Here is an 18,096-nt window from a genome sequence, read left to right as displayed (position 1 = left end):
AAGATATAGATACTTTTCACCAAAATCAAAGAAAATTCTTCTGAACAGTGACACGGTGTCAGTTAATTTCATTATGCCCTCTGAATAAAACACAAGAAAACGTTCATTTATGATTCTAGAGATGGGTTTCCAAAGGCATGCAGTGAGGTCATGTACTCTTGAATACTAGCTGGGCTTTTCTTCAGTAAAGGCAGTTGTATTAAGTGTCTCAGAAAGAACAGATTGTAAAGCAACTGATCCGTGCACTCTAAGGATCGGTGAAGAAATCTGCTGGCTCGGTAGGCGGACGCCAGAATGTGACACTTTTTGTGAAAAACTGTCTCGCTGGCATTACATTCACTAGGGAAGTTTTCAAGTCCTAGTGACAAGTAGGTCACTATGACAACCGCACCAGCAAAACTATGCTGCACTGATTTAAAACAGGCATGTAAAATGCAAGTGTTTTGATGTCTTTTTTAATGTAAATGTTAAAGGTTGCATCTGATCAAAACCTTAAAATAACCTGATTTCTGTATCATCTAAAGAATGGTGCTAAATTCAAATGTATATCTTTTCAGCTTCACGTCAGATCATTTTTTGATATAAATGCAAAAACCCCAAAGTCTCATAACATACGCTAACATTCAAACGTTTGCGGTCGATGAGATTTTGGAAAGTTTCTTATGCTCACCAAGGATGCATTCATTTGATAAAAATACAGTAATATTGTGAAATATTATAATTTAAAATAACTGTTTTCTATTGTACACTCTAAAAAATGCTGGGTTGTTTCAACCCAATGTTGGGTCAAATATGGACCAACCCAACTGTTGGGTTAAAAAGCTCATTTAAAAATGTAACCAAAATTTAACCCAACAGTTGGGTTAGTCCATATTTGACCCAACATTGGGTTGAAACAACCCAGCATTTTTTAGAGTGTAATATATTTTATAAGGCAATTTATTCCTGTGATGCAAAGCTGAATTTTCAGCATCATTACCCCAGTCTTCAATGTCACATGATCCTTCAGAAATCATTCTAATATGCTGATTTGGTGCTCAAGAAACTATAAATGTTGAAAACAGTTGTGCTGCTTAATATCTTTCAGGATTCTTTGATAAATAAAAAGTTTACAAGAATATAATTTATTTGGAGAAAAAAAAAACATACTCATCCCAAACTTTTGAACTTTGATCATTGATATATGGTTTGTTAGGATAGGACAATATTTGGCCGAGATACAATAATTAGAAAATCTGGAATCTGAGGGTGCAAAAAAATCGAAATATTGAGAAAATCGCCTTTAAAGTTATCCAAATTAAGTTCTTAGTAATGCATATTACTAATCAAAAATTAAGTTTTGATATATTTACAGTAGGAAATTTACAAAATATCTTCATGGAACATGATCTTTACTTAATATCCTAATGATTTTTGGCATAAAAGGAAAATCGATCATTTGAACCCATACAATGTATTTTTGGCTATTGCTACAAATATACCTGTGCTACTTATGACTGGCTTCGTGGTCCAGGGTCACATATTTGTTTTTTCAAAGTAATTAAATATATATTGTAAAAACTGCGATGGGAATAATTTGTTCATTTGAATTAAAATTTAATATAAAAATGAAAAAGGTTTGTGAATAAAGTGGTGTTTCTATCTGTTCAAGAAAGTAAAATCAATTTAGAGGAAAACTGGAGATTGAAACAAACTATTATCATGAATGTTTTGATCTAGAAATTAATTTTATGAAGATGTTTCCATTTTACAGTAGTTCTTACAAATGCCTTCTTATCATATAAAGAATAAAAACAATGAATGGAAACCCAGCTATAGTTGTGCATTGCTTTAGTTAGCAGAAATATCATAAAATAAAACAGGAGGATATAATAATGTTTTGGCATATTTCCTTGTATCTGAAGACATTTAGGGTAAAGCCAAGCCCTGACTTTTCTTTTCACCTATACGCTCAGAGCCGTCAAACAGATTTGACTCAGAGATCTACTGTGGCGGTTATACCTCAGGATTCCTGCCTGACTAGAAAAGGCTAAAGGCAGACTGTATTATTTAAGAGAGTGCTATTCTTTCCTCAGGTTAGCTCTGCAGTGGCCAATTTCTCATGGATCATTAAATATGAATCCCACCCCGTCAAAGTGTAAAGAGAGGAAAAGGGTCACATACCAAAATAGACAGATGGGGGAATATGACATTTGGAATATGACCAAATGTCATATTCATCACGTCGCCTCCTTAGTCTTATGAGATCTCCGGTCCGATTTTAAATCCAATATTCCAGCACACTCTCTGCATGTATATAAGGTTTGGATCAGCACCAGCACTGCAGGGTAACACCAGCTGCAGAGATTTTTTTGCACAATCCCCAGACCTTTCTCTCTCTAACACCATTAACCAGGGCCAGATGCCTAGTGCTAAATATGTCAGATATATCACAATGGCAATGCCACAAGGTAACACACTCCAGTGTGGGCGCACACACACACTCACCCAACATGCACGCAGGCTTGCACACTCACAAACCGCTAAACATGACACAACAGCAGTCTAATTAACCTGAGAGTAACATGCCACCTGGACTCCTTCCATCAAACGACACACACACAATCTTACACACACACACACACACACACACACACACACACACACACACACACACACACACACAAAGCAGGATGTGCATTGACGCAAATCCATATAGCACTTTAAACGATGAGTCTTGCATTTTGTCTATGGCTGTGTTCCAAATCCTAGTGAGCTACCTTGCTGTCTACTGCCTACATAGGCAACTGTTTCCCAAAGCCCCATTAGCACTAACAGTGTTCCTGCTGCAGGATGCCTGAACATTATTTTGCAATAAAAATATTTTGGCAGCAAAAATAAGATGTCATTCTGTGTTGACAACAAATCTGTTTTCTTGCTGCACGCAATTCAAACTCACTCAGAACAGCAACGTCAATTTCTGACAAGTATCATTTGTGTTATATCCCTTCATGTGTAACAAGGACAAAACTCCTGACTATGGTATCTTTAAGAAGATCTCACATGAGCAACTCTCTAGAAGAAAGAAGCAAATGCATGTTTTTATGCTTTATTGAAAATAATTGTTTTCTATTTTAAAATATTTTAAAATGTAACTGAACATTCAGTCTTCATGTCACATGATCCTTTAGAAATAACTCTAATATGCATCAAGAAATTTCTTATTATTGTCAATGTTGAAAAGAGTTGTATATAATGTGTATATACAGTATTTACATCAAATTATACAATATATCATTAATAATCAATTACAATTATGTATATATGTGTGTGTGTATATACACATATATACACATACACACATCATTACTTTCTAATTTCATATAATTAATAATTTATTATAAATCTATGTAATTATTTATATTTTAATGTAATTAATAATCCATTACAATTAATTATGCATTTTTTGTATTCTATACTTTTTGCCATTGAATAAAAAAGATGTCCATCTAGCATGTTTACATCGAAAAATAATGTAAACGTAGTGCAGTGGAATGGAAAAATGTTGTCTTTGTGAATGGCTCCTTAGAAGATATAAATACCTTTTGGAAGGCCTTTGCATCAAGGATGCACTTATGATGCCTTAAAATGCTGCCAATGTAGACAGATCACTAGTTTTGGTGTAGAGCAAATGTCTATGGGTGAAAAATACTAGACTAGATGGCCTTTACATCACACACACTCAGCTGGCTCCTCCTGCAGGGATTCAGATTAGTCAGTGTCAATGGGGCTCCTCGCTCTGTGCTGCCAGATTAAATATATGCTCGAGACAGAGAGACAATGATATTTCTCAAAGTCACAGCTGGGCATAGGTTATGGGTCAAATGGATGCCATCCACTCTGCCAAGACTTTCTGAGAGACAATTATCCTCTTTTACTGAGTGGATGTGTGCAATTGCTACTGCATTTCACGCTTACTTCTCTACAGTGCAATGTTCTTGTGGAAAAGTTCAATTTCTGATCACACTGATGTATTTGTCATGTTAAAAACAAAGGCTCAAGATGATTCTTTACTATGTAAGGTACTGTACATTCTTGCTTGTCATAGGAACAGATAAACCATTTCAAACACTTAAACATTCACAAGATAAAAGCACAGAGAAGGCAAATATGAAAGTGCAACACTGCTGTAGCAGCTCAAAGAGAAGTGTGTGCAGAAGAGTCAATTACTGCAAACAAAAGCAGCTTGGCCCTATTGTGAAAGTGTGTTCTTCAAAAGTACCAGACATTTCATCTTATTAACACCAAGCCACACTGCTAATAAGCTGAATTGTTATTTGAGTTTTGTGACAGTCGATTGCATACAGTACAGATTCATAATAACATTAAAAAGTAGAGAGGATACAAAACACTTCTGCTCCTCAGAACTTTCTTTCACTCCTTAATTACTAGTGTCGCAACAACCTTGCTGAAACTGTGAAAAAAATATGTAAATGTTCTTATTTGTTACCATGCATGGACTAGATTTGTCAAAATACAGAATGTTCTATTGGCACTGCCATACTTTTCCAAAAAAGCAATTCTGAGAGAGTCTATTTATAGGAATATTTCACCCAAAAATGAAAAATTGCTAAAAAAAAAAAAAAAAAACTAACTCACCTTCTTCTTCAGAACAGATTTGGAGAAATGTATCGCATGTTCACCAATGGATCCTCTGCAGTGAATGGGTGCCGTCAGAATGAGAACAGCTGATAAAAACATGACAATAATCCACAAGTAATCAAAACGACTCCAGTCCATCAATTAACACCCTGTGAAGTGAAAAACTGTGTTTCTAACTTCAAACCATTGGTTCTGGCTAAAATACAATTTATGCTTTCTCCAGTGAAAAGGAGAAAGTGAAAAATCTTGTCTGAATCAGGAGAGAAATATGCACAGATCAAGAACAACTTACAGTCCAAAACAGTTTAAACAGATGCTGCTAATTGATGGACTGGAGTCGTGTGGATTACTTGTGGATTGTTGTGATGTTTTTATCAGCTGTTTGAACTCCTATTCTGACGGCACCCATTCACTGCAGAGGATTCAATGGTTTGGAAGTGATGAAGAAACAAACTCAATTACATCTTCAGTGGTCTGAGGATGAGTGAATTGTTCATTACACACAAATAATTGTTCAAAAATGAGTGATATTTCATTTTTGGGTGAACTATTCCTATGACCTATCTTTATCTGACTTGAACTGCCTACACAGGCAGCATTTTGAGGCATCAGGACTTGAGGTTGAATTGTAGGTTATAGTGACAATGCCTAAAGTCTTGTAAAAGGTCAGAACAAATGCATTAGTGATCCCAAAGAACCAACTCTGCTGGCTAAACTATAGAGCCTTGATGTCATTCTTTAAATAGAAACACTTTGGGTTCTTGTCTCGAACGCTTTATATCAATAAAGTTCCATGGTAACAAATTATAAAACTTACATTCATCACACTGGCCACATGCAACAAGCTTAATGAGCTTTCACACATGCCATATCCACCTGCCAATCATCCAATTATAAGAGCTCTCTTGGGCTCAGAGTGATGGCTCAATTGTGGGTTAGCAGGTGTCACGACTGGGTATGCATAAAAATGAACACCACTGGTAAATACTGATATGCCTATTTTTGTATATTAATGAAATGGTGCTCATAGAGAATCACTATCTTGCCACACACAGGATATTATTTCTCCCTTAGTATCTTTCTAATAATATAATAAATATAATATAATACAATACATTTTAATTTACTTGAATTTATTGAAAAGATATGTATTTATTTATTTTAAATAATGCAGCCTGCTACTATATTATATGCGGTTTAGCAGGTGTCACAACTTATTACGCATAAAGTTAATCAGTTAAAGTTTTGGTATATGAACTGGTATTTATAGAAACTAAAATATGTTGTTACAAAAATAGTTTTCTTACTCCCTTCACAAATAATAATATCTAATAATCACCCTTAGTATAATATATAATATAATATTTATTTTAATTTCAATTAAAGATGAATTATATTATATTATAACTTTTTATTTTTATTTTAATTTATATAATGAAATAAATATCTGTCAACTTTTCATCAGGAGCTAATTGTGGTTTGCTCCATACATGCCAACGGAGTTACTAAACACCAGGGGGCGCTAATGAGAAGTGTGAGATGAACCCCATGAACCAGGATCATGACTTTGTACATGTATTTCCACAACACAAAACCCACAAATGACAAAATACCTAGTCTGCCCCTTCACTAAAACTCATGTCGACAAACCAGAATTCATCCTGCCTTTTTACACCTATACACAAACTTATTTTCCTTCAGTCAACATGGCTGCAGTCAGTTTGATACATTTTCTGTAAACTCTGAGATTGCGTAAAACCTGGCATATCCACGCCTGTCCACCCACTTGGTGCACAGTTTGGCTTAATCTTCCTGAAACACCCACAAGCCCGTGCTCCTGTTCTAGCACCACAACTCCCACAGCTCTCAGAAGAGTGCAGAATATTCCCTCATGCTCCGCTCAAAATTCTTGGCTGCCGCAATCCGTATCTTAATAAGCAAATAAAAGCAAAGCCAGATTATTTCAAGTGACTTACAATAATCATTCTATTATAATTAAAGACTCGAAAACCCCCACACATTTCCCACACATCATTTCTATATTTAGTTCTTTTAAATGTTATAAATGCAATTTAAAAGAAGTGTAAAATAACATACAACAACATAATATTATTACAACATTATTATTGCATAATAAAATCAATGCAATGACAAAAACATCATTCTAGATATTCAGCAGTTGAAGATTGACATATCCACCACATCCACCAGGTCAAACATAAGGGTTCTTTTGTTGAAACTATACCATTATCGTTTGTTCCATCCTGTTGCTTTTTCATACCACCTATCCTATGCTAGGCGATGAGAGGACCATATCTTAAATTACTGCACTTTGTAAGATGAGAGCAAACTGATAAGGCCAAGAGAGGTAATTCATAGAACATTACAGCTAACAGCAGCTCTTCAGCGCAGCACAAAGAGTGAGTGGATGTTACATCCACCCAGCTGTCATTAGCTCTTTGAACCACAAGCTCCATTAAACATCACGGGCAACAAGATTCAAAGAGGAGACAAGCAGTTTCAGAAGATATATGGTGTTAAAAAGGAATACGGGAGATATAATATACAGTGGGGAAAAAAAGTATTTAGTCAGCCACCAATTGTGCAAGTTCTCCCACTTAAAAAGATGAGAGAGGCCTGTAATTTTCATCATAGGTATACCTCAACTATGAGAGACAAAATGAGAAAAAAAAATCCAGAAAATCACATTGTAGGATTTTTAAAGAATTTATTTGCAAATTAAGGTGGAAAATAAGTATTTGGTCAATAACAAAATTTCATCTCAATACTTTGTTATATACACTTTGTTGGCAATGACAGAGGTCAAACATTTTCTGTAAGTCTTCACAAGGTTTTCACACACGGTTGCTGGTATTTTGGCCCATTCCTCAAGAGCAGTAATGTTTTGGGGCTGTGGACACTGATGAAGCATAAAGAAGGTTGATAATGGAGCAGAGAACGCGTTTTCAAAGAGCGCGCTGATCTGTTTAATGAGAGCACAGAATGGCTTCTCGGTCGGTACCGGGTGTGCTATGGCAAGCCGTTTTGATTTTTATTCATTCTCAGGATATTAATTCTTGATATCAACAATTCAATTTTTACTAGTTAAAATGTTAATTCTTGATATCAGGAATTAGATTTCTACTAGTAACAATGTTAATTCTTGATATCAACAATGACATCATCACTTACAGAAACTGAATTCTTGATATCAGCAATTAAATTTCTACTAGTAAGAAATATTATTCTTGATATCAATAATTTATATCCTGGGAATGGCAATAGGCAAGCCGTATTGACTTTTATTAATTCGCTGGATCTGAATTCTTGATATCAACAATTACATTTTTACTAGTAAATATGTCAATTCTTGATATCAACAATTAAATTTTCACTAGTTAAAATGCTAATTATTGATATCAGGAATTAAATTTAAACTAGTAAAAATGATAATTCTTGATATCTGTAATTGTATTTTCACTAGTTAAATGTCACCATAGGCTGCCATTCAAATTTAATTGTTGATATCAAGAATTCATATCCTGAGAATGAATAAAAGTCAAAACGTCTTGCCATAGGTGTGCCTCACACGTCCTGAAAAGTGAAGCTGCGGGCTCTTTGATCGCCCCCTGGTGGCTGGCTGCAGTACAGGTCATAAACCCCGCCCTCTCCATGTAAACGAATGGGACTTGAGTCAAAATCAAAAAATTAATTACACTTCTAATCCAATTTTCCGAAAGATGGTTTTGGTCATTTAAGGTAGTTGTTATCATGCTGATATATGTTCAATTGTTCGTTTTTGTGATAAGGTTGATTTTAGCTAGCAATTTGATGCTATAAAAACGGGACGTGTCGTTATTGTTGATTGGGTCTGCGGGAGTTTGGGCGGGAGTTTGATACCGTGGCTCCACCTCACAACACTACTGCGCAGACTCTGGCTCCAAACAAATCTCTACTGTGCAGACTCTGGCTCCAAATGACGTAATTTACTCAAGATGGCAGTGGCTATACTGAGATGCTTTGGCTTCACTTTTTTTATAGTGGAAGGAGGTGGAGATGCATCGTCCATCTTTTTTTTACAGTCTATGGTCGGTACCACTTTCTTTGCCATGACTTCGGTGAGGACGTATACATTCACGTGATAAGGTGCTGGGAGGTGCTGTCACCATAAATGGTTCATTGGAGGCATTTCTGAATGCAAATGATCATGAACATAAACGAGCATGGTGCTTAAAGGGGTCATGATGCTGCTAAAAAGAACATTATTTTGTGTATTTGGTGTAATGAACTGTGTTTATGCAGTTTAAGGTTCAAAAAACACATTATTTTCCACATACTGTACATTATTGTTTCTCCTCTATGCCCTGCCATTCTGAAACGCGTCGATTTTTACAAAGCTCATCGTTCTGAAAAGCGAGGTGTGCTCTGATTGGCCAGCTATCCAGTGTGATTGGCCGAATGCCTCAAGCGTGTGACGGAAATGTTACGCCCCTCACCATACTGTGATGCCCTGTCTGGCCGGAGTGACAAAAACATTAAAACCCATTATAAACGAGGCATTTGTTGCATCCAGTGGGGACATAATTGCGGATTATAATGACTTATACTGTCTTTTTACGCGCTGCATCGCGCCGCGTAAACATAAAACCATGTCTGTATTTGTGATAGGAGAAATGACAAACAACAAGCGCTACTCTACACCTCCCAAAACTCGCGTTTGAATCATCAGTGGCAAATCCTTTAAATATGAAAACGTACTTACAGTCTAGAACAGCCGGCATTGTAGTCAACTCTTCCAGGATCAGGAAACAGTCCTCCATAAAATGTGCTGCACACATCTGAATATTTGGGTTGAACTGTTCTGGAACAGTGTTGTAAATACAACTGATTTCTAGTCGTGTCCTCTTTTGGAAGTCCAAACAGTCTGGCCGGCGGGCTTGTGGCAACCACATGTTACTCCGCTTCGTCCACGGTGAAAGCCGATCCAGCGATCCACTGTGCGAAGTTGATGTATTTCCTCAGCGACCAGCACGGATTAGCTCCAGGCATGACGAAGCAGATATCGTCCTCTTTTGGAAGACCAAACAAAGTAGTTTCGCTTTCACAATGAAACACACAGCGTCTCCACGATATGGCGGCAGCAACAATACTACAGCGAGAATAAAAATTACGCATTCTTTCTTTGCGTGAACATTTGAGCGGTGTTATGCAAATCTTCCCACATAGTGACATAGACATGTGGGGGTGTGTTAGAACGAGCCGTTTTAGGTAGGCGTGGTTGACTCTTAACTTTGATAAAGAATATCTCTTTGGATTTGAGACTTTAGGCTTTGCAACTTTACAGATCTTCTTTATGCACCAAGAGCTTGTAACACTCCAAAGAGAAAGGAAAAATTTGAATCGCATCATATGGGTCATAAGAACATGTGGGATTTATCAACAATGATTAGGCTACGTTTACTGGTGTGCGTAAGAACCGCATGCACACGTTTGATAAATACTGCATTTTTTTGTACTTACACACATTCTAAATTTTATTCCTAGGACAAAATATAGAACCTTTTCTACGCACTCTTGATAAATGAGGGCCCTGGAGTTTTCAGCATGTGATTGTAAGCATTTTAACATTGTCTCGAAAGCGGAAATTGTTTCTTTATGCATAAAACGTTTTAATTGGAAAGAAAGAAAGAAAGAATAACGATGACAAATTAACGATTCTAAAAATAAAAAAATTAAATTAAATACTAATGTCTACCTAAACAGTGCACAATAAAATAAAAACTATAAAAATAAAAAGAGTGACATGTTTTTTTTTTCAACTATCGATTAGAAATGTTTAATAATGTCTCTAAAAGTGCTAATCGTTGCACTGTTTAAATGTGTTTAATTAGAAAGAAAGAAAGAAAGAAAGAAAGAGAATGAATGAATGAATGGATAAATCTTTATATAATTAATAATGACAAATGAACGATTACCAAGAGATAATTAATAATAATAATAAATTAAAATAAAAATACTGATGCCAAAATGGCTCGAAAAACTAAAACAAAAACTATAAAAAATAAAAAGCTATTTCAGAATATCGACATGCCTGGAGTTTTCAGCTTATGTGATTGTAAACATTTTAACAATGTCTCGAAATTGCCACGTTTTAATTCAAATAAAATTAAAAGCGATAGAGAAACAGAACACAAACTGATCAACAGTGTTTATTTTCCGCTTATTTAAGTAGATTATTATTTGTGTACTAATTGAAGTTTACCGTGTGTGGGGGGCAGCAGCAGCAGCAGCACTGGGACCTGCTCAGCTCCTCATCACATTCAGCCGGTCAGAGGATGGAGGCGAGGTGAAAACACATCTCATTGGCTCCCGCTGCTCCATTTAAAGGAATCCAACTGGTTTGTCCTTTAAGATCCTTCAGCATCTCGTAAGAGGAACTTTAAACGTTCGCTATTTTCTGAAAGGGAGCGTACATTTGGGAGCAACGTCTTTGAGACACTTTTATTTACAGCCTACGCAAGAGAATCTCATCAATGATCGACGAACGATTTCAGAGCAGCAAAAAGCAACATTTCTCGCCCTCTCCATGTAAACGAATGGGACTTGAGTCAAAATCAAAAAATTAATTACACTTCTAATCCAATTTTCCGAAAGATGGTTTTGGTCATTTAAGGTAGTTGTTATCATGCTGATATATGTTCAATTGTTCGTTTTTGTGATAAGGTTGATTTTAGCTAGCAATTTGATGCTATAAAAACGGGACGTGTCGTTATTGTTGATTGGGTCTGCGGGAGTTTGGGCGGGAGTTTGATACCGTGGCTCCACCTCACGACACTACTGCGCAGACTCTGGCTCCAAACAAATCTCTACTGTGCAGACTCTGGCTCCAAATGACGTAATTTACTCAAGATGGCAGTGGCTATACTGAGATGCTTTGGCTTCACTTTTTTTATAGTGGAAGGAGGTGGAGATGCATCGTCCATCTTTTTTTTACAGTCTATGGTCGGTACCACTTTCTTTGCCATGACTTCGGTGAGGACGTATACATTCACGTGATAAGGTGCTGGGAGGTGCTGTCACCATAAATGGTTCATTGGAGGCATTTCTGAATGCAAATGATCATGAACATAAACGAGCATGGTGCTTAAAGGGGTCATGATGCTGCTAAAAAGAACATTATTTTGTGTATTTGGTGTAATGAACTGTGTTTATGCAGTTTAAGGTTCAAAAAACACATTATTTTCCACATACTGTACATTATTGTTTCTCCTCTATGCCCTGCCATTCTGAAACGCGTCGATTTTTACAAAGCTCATCGTTCTGAAAAGCGAGGTGTGCTCTGATTGGCCAGCTATCCAGTGTGATTGGCCGAATGCCTCAAGCGTGTGACGGAAATGTTACGCCCCTCACCATACTGTGATGCCCTGTCTGGCCGGAGTGACAAAAACATTAAAACCCATTATAAACGAGGCATTTGTTGCATCCAGTGGGGACATAATTGCGGATTATAATGACTTATACTGTCTTTTTACGCGCTGCATCGCGCCGCGTAAACATAAAACCATGTCTGTATTTGTGATAGGAGAAATGACAAACAACAAGCGCTACTCTACACCTCCCAAAACTCGCGTTTGAATCATCAGTGGCAAATCCTTTAAATATGAAAACGTACTTACAGTCTAGAACAGCCGGCATTGTAGTCAACTCTTCCAGGATCAGGAAACAGTCCTCCATAAAATGTGCTGCACACATCTGAATATTTGGGTTGAACTGTTCTGGAACAGTGTTGTAAATACAACTGATTTCTAGTCGTGTCCTCTTTTGGAAGTCCAAACAGTCTGGCCGGCGGGCTTGTGGCAACCACATGTTACTCCGCTTCGTCCACGGTGAAAGCCGATCCAGCGATCCACTGTGCGAAGTTGATGTATTTCCTCAGCGACCAGCACGGATTAGCTCCAGGCATGACGAAGCAGATATCGTCCTCTTTTGGAAGACCAAACAAAGTAGTTTCGCTTTCACAATGAAACACACAGCGTCTCCACGATATGGCGGCAGCAACAATACTACAGCGAGAATAAAAATTACGCATTCTTTCTTTGCGTGAACATTTGAGCGGTGTTATGCAAATCTTCCCACATAGTGACATAGACATGTGGGGGTGTGTTAGAACGAGCCGTTTTAGGTAGGCGTGGTTGACTCTTAACTTTGATAAAGAATATCTCTTTGGATTTGAGACTTTAGGCTTTGCAACTTTACAGATCTTCTTTATGCACCAAGAGCTTGTAACACTCCAAAGAGAAAGGAAAAATTTGAATCGCATCATATGGGTCATAAGAACATGTGGGATTTATCAACAATGATTAGGCTACGTTTACTGGTGTGCGTAAGAACCGCATGCACACGTTTGATAAATACTGCATTTTTTTGTACTTACACACATTCTAAATTTTATTCCTAGGACAAAATATAGAACCTTTTCTACGCACTCTTGATAAATGAGGGCCCTGGAGTTTTCAAAGGTGCTGGGAGGTGCTGTCACCATAAATGGTTCATTGGAGGCATTTCTGAATGCAAATGATCATGAACATAAACGAGCATGGTGCTTAAAGGGGTCATGATGCTGCTAAAAAGAACATTATTTTGTGTATTTGGTGTAATGAACTGTGTTTATGCAGTTTAAGGTTCAAAAAACACATTATTTTCCACATACTGTACATTATTGTTTCTCCTCTATGCCCTGCCATTCTGAAACGCGTCGATTTTTACAAAGCTCATCGTTCTGAAAAGCGAGGTGTGCTCTGATTGGCCAGCTATCCAGTGTGATTGGCCGAATGCCTCAAGCGTGTGACGGAAATGTTACGCCCCTCACCATACTGTGATGCCCTGTCTGGCCGGAGTGACAAAAACATTAAAACCCATTATAAACGAGGCATTTGTTGCATCCAGTGGGGACATAATTGCGGATTATAATGACTTATACTGTCTTTTTACGCGCTGCATCGCGCCGCGTAAACATAAAACCATGTCTGTATTTGTGATAGGAGAAATGACAAACAACAAGCGCTACTCTACACCTCCCAAAACTCGCGTTTGAATCATCAGTGGCAAATCCTTTAAATATGAAAACGTACTTACAGTCTAGAACAGCCGGCATTGTAGTCAACTCTTCCAGGATCAGGAAACAGTCCTCCATAAAATGTGCTGCACACATCTGAATATTTGGGTTGAACTGTTCTGGAACAGTGTTGTAAATACAACTGATTTCTAGTCGTGTCCTCTTTTGGAAGTCCAAACAGTCTGGCCGGCGGGCTTGTGGCAACCACATGTTACTCCGCTTCGTCCACGGTGAAAGCCGATCCAGCGATCCACTGTGCGAAGTTGATGTATTTCCTCAGCGACCAGCACGGATTAGCTCCAGGCATGACGAAGCAGATATCGTCCTCTTTTGGAAGACCAAACAAAGTAGTTTCGCTTTCACAATGAAACACACAGCGTCTCCACGATATGGCGGCAGCAACAATACTACAGCGAGAATAAAAATTACGCATTCTTTCTTTGCGTGAACATTTGAGCGGTGTTATGCAAATCTTCCCACATAGTGACATAGACATGTGGGGGTGTGTTAGAACGAGCCGTTTTAGGTAGGCGTGGTTGACTCTTAACTTTGATAAAGAATATCTCTTTGGATTTGAGACTTTAGGCTTTGCAACTTTACAGATCTTCTTTATGCACCAAGAGCTTGTAACACTCCAAAGAGAAAGGAAAAATTTGAATCGCATCATATGGGTCATAAGAACATGTGGGATTTATCAACAATGATTAGGCTACGTTTACTGGTGTGCGTAAGAACCGCATGCACACGTTTGATAAATACTGCATTTTTTTGTACTTACACACATTCTAAATTTTATTCCTAGGACAAAATATAGAACCTTTTCTACGCACTCTTGATAAATGAGGGCCCTGGAGTTTTCAGCATGTGATTGTAAGCATTTTAACATTGTCTCGAAAGCGGAAATTGTTTCTTTATGCATAAAACGTTTTAATTGGAAAGAAAGAAAGAAAGAATAACGATGACAAATTAACGATTCTAAAAATAAAAAAATTAAATTAAATACTAATGTCTACCTAAACAGTGCACAATAAAATAAAAACTATAAAAATAAAAAGAGTGACATGTTTTTTTTTTCAACTATCGATTAGAAATGTTTAATAATGTCTCTAAAAGTGCTAATCGTTGCACTGTTTAAATGTGTTTAATTAGAAAGAAAGAAAGAAAGAAAGAAAGAGAATGAATGAATGAATGGATAAATCTTTATATAATTAATAATGACAAATGAACGATTACCAAGAGATAATTAATAATAATAATAAATTAAAATAAAAATACTGATGCCAAAATGGCTCGAAAAACTAAAACAAAAACTATAAAAAATAAAAAGCTATTTCAGAATATCGACATGCCTGGAGTTTTCAGCTTATGTGATTGTAAACATTTTAACAATGTCTCGAAATTGCCACGTTTTAATTCAAATAAAATTAAAAGCGATAGAGAAACAGAACACAAACTGATCAACAGTGTTTATTTTCCGCTTATTTAAGTAGATTATTATTTGTGTACTAATTGAAGTTTACCGTGTGTGGGGGGCAGCAGCAGCAGCAGCACTGGGACCTGCTCAGCTCCTCATCACATTCAGCCGGTCAGAGGATGGAGGCGAGGTGAAAACACATCTCATTGGCTCCCGCTGCTCCATTTAAAGGAATCCAACTGGTTTGTCCTTTAAGATCCTTCAGCATCTCGTAAGAGGAACTTTAAACGTTCGCTATTTTCTGAAAGGGAGCGTACATTTGGGAGCAACGTCTTTGAGACACTTACGTCTTTGAGCCACTTTTATTTACAGCCTACGCAAGAGAATCTCATCAATGATCGACGAACGATTTCAGAGCAGCAAAAAGCAACATTTCTTGCCTCACTGAAATACTAGCCTATAATAGAGAGATTTCTGTGGTGCACGATGGTTTCCATAAGAGCTTTAAAGGGTTACTTAGGGACTTCATTCCAGATCCAAAGGATGGAGATATGAATGATTAACGCTTTTATTGACCGGCTGATCTAATATTGCTGAACGATGGGGCGCTTTTTTATAAGTACATAATATTTTCCCACGATATGGAGAGTTCGCCATGCGCTCCTTTGGGAACCGCTGCTGTTGGTAACTTTTATACCATGGATTCAGGAGGGCTTTCAACAAGTTTTAGGGCTCGTTTATCTTCTGGAACGTGATTCGAATTGATTCTGCGAGTTCGTGAGGTAATTACGCGAAGGCTGCATCATTTCTGAAGACTTTTGAATAGGTTTTTGTCATTCATTTATCGCTCGATCCGGAGAAGATCTCGTCGGCTCTTATGGGAATTAAGCACTCCTCCCGCTGTTTGCTCCTCAGGAGAAAAATGGCGGATACAGAGAGCACTGAGGTAAGCGACGTGGATTAACAGATCAAATATAACGAAACTGAAATATGTTGTTATCATTTTGAGTTACGAAGCCTCAATATATCATATTTTGCGTTTAAAAGTAACTCTGCGTTCAAGGTTTTGAGTTTGGACGTGTTTATAACAGCGTGCGAACCTATACTGAACTCTGTTGAAAAAACCAGCATATGCTGGTTAGGTATGTTTTGAAGCTGGGATGCTGGTTTGAGCTGGTTTATGCTGGTCCTTTGCTGGTTTAAGCTGGTCCTTAGCTGGTTTAAGCTGGTCCTTAGCTGGTTTATGCTGGTCCTTTGCTGGTTTATGGTCCTTAGCTGGTTTAAGATGGTCCTTAGCTGGTTTATGCTGGTCCTTTGCTGGTTTATGGTCCTTAGCTGGTTTAAGATGGTCCTTAGCTGGTTGAAGCTGGTCCTTAGCTGGTTTATGCTGGTCCTTTGCTGGTTTATGCTGGTCCTTAGCTGGTTTATGCTGGTCCTTAGCTGATTTAAGATGGTCCCTTAGCTGGTTTATGATGGTCCTTTGCTGGTCATGTGCTGGTCCTAAACTGGTCCGACCAGCTCAAGACCAGCACATGACCAGCATAAACCAGCAAAGGACCAGCTCAAACCAGCATCCCAGCTTCAAAACATACCTAAGCAGCATATGCTGGCTTTTTCAACAGGGGAAGTTGGTCAACGTGTTTAAACGAACTTCTATTTTTCGCGGCTCAATTTCTTTGCGGTTTTTCTCGCGCAAACCAAATGGTCTTTTCCATCTCTAGCCCACTTCACATGTCATCAAATTTTTATGAAATGTAAACCTATAATAAAGTGCTAAATATCGACAGTATTTGTATTTTGTCAATACTGGTCCTGAAGGAAAGCGTTCGAGCGGCGTTCTGTTGCTATATGGCTATCTTTGCAGGTGCAAGTAAGCGTAGCGTGTAAGCTAGCTTTTATGGTTATTGAAATATTTGAAAACGCTGTTGGAGCATGTCAAATATTTCCATATACATGATCATTTTGTAAACTCACTAGCGTGTGATATTAATAGAAGCGAGCATTCAAGTCGGCTGCTGACAGGTAACGTTATGATCTTCCTGCAACGGTTGCTTCCTAGAATGCTGCTTTGGGGTGGACAAACAGTTAAAGATGTGGGCTGGTAACCAAAAGGTTATAGGTTCAATTTCTGCAAAGGTTAATGCATCTAGTAACACAAACAACCTCAACTCCGCTCCAGAGGTGGGCCCTACTGCTCTTGTAAAATGTGTACTGTATGAGACACTTTACAAGCGTATGGCAAACGACTAATTAGTGATTGATTGGTAATTAGTGTCTTGAGCAAAGCTGCTAATGTTCTGTGATCGTTGGTTCAGGGTTTGCGGAGTCTGGTCGCTGTCCTTGGTGCTGCACCTGCTTCGGGGAGAGCAGCTGTTTTAGAAAGAACTTATTTACACTGATTTAAGAAGAATATCTTTTTGACTGTTTTTTTTAAACATCTTTTATAATAAATCCATATTAAAATATATAAAATGTATTGCACTCTTAAACAGTAGGCTATCAATCATGAAACATCTAAACGAATAGCCTACTAACCTGACATAATTTTTGGTTAAAAATTACCTTCATTATATAGCTGAATCTTGCTTGAACATATCCCAGTGTCGACTACTTACTGATGTGCTTCTGCTGCACCTGAGTGCCCATATCAGTGTGAGGCCAGAGTTTTAGTGGAGGGCAGTGAGGGCATTTACAGCTGGGCAGAAAGCTAAATATCTGAGACTGAGTCATCATCCACATAGTTGGTTGGTGGTTTAAATCTCAGGACTACCAGAGAGTGGAAACAATGCATGTGACGGAAAGGTTACTGAGGTTGCAATTTGGCGCTGCCACTGAGCAAAACACTTTGATGAATTTCACTTTCATTAGTGGCCTTGAACTTTATGCAATACTCAGTGAGGGATTAGCCAGCTGGAATGTATTGACA

The 18,096-nt window shown here is 37.7% G+C and overlaps 1 protein-coding gene across 4 annotated transcripts in view; it reads left to right on the top strand.

Annotated features, from left to right (window-relative positions):
• Nucleotides 1-11,075: 11,075 nt before the first annotated feature.
• LOC107559271 (protein arginine N-methyltransferase 8-B-like) overlaps nucleotides 11,076-18,096 on the top strand; it is a 30,269-nt gene continuing 23,248 nt past the window's right edge. The window contains exons 1-2 of one of the 4 annotated variants that reach the window (XM_016243034.1): nucleotides 15,557-15,952; nucleotides 16,086-16,116. In XM_016243034.1, coding sequence (XP_016098520.1) covers nucleotides 16,093-16,116 — 24 coding nt within the window. In that variant the 5' untranslated portion in view covers nucleotides 15,557-15,952; nucleotides 16,086-16,092. The other 3 variants (XM_016243041.1, XM_016243050.1, XM_016243026.1) reach the window with 3 other exon arrangements.

This window comes from Sinocyclocheilus grahami, unplaced genomic scaffold (genome assembly GCF_001515645.1).
Source record: "Sinocyclocheilus grahami isolate Dianchi unplaced genomic scaffold, SAMN03320097.WGS_v1.1 scaffold22.1, whole genome shotgun sequence".
NCBI lineage: Eukaryota > Metazoa > Chordata > Actinopteri > Cypriniformes > Cyprinidae > Sinocyclocheilus > Sinocyclocheilus grahami.
The sequence above is the reverse complement of the archived record's forward strand: the minus strand, read 5'-3'. Positions and strand labels throughout refer to the sequence as shown.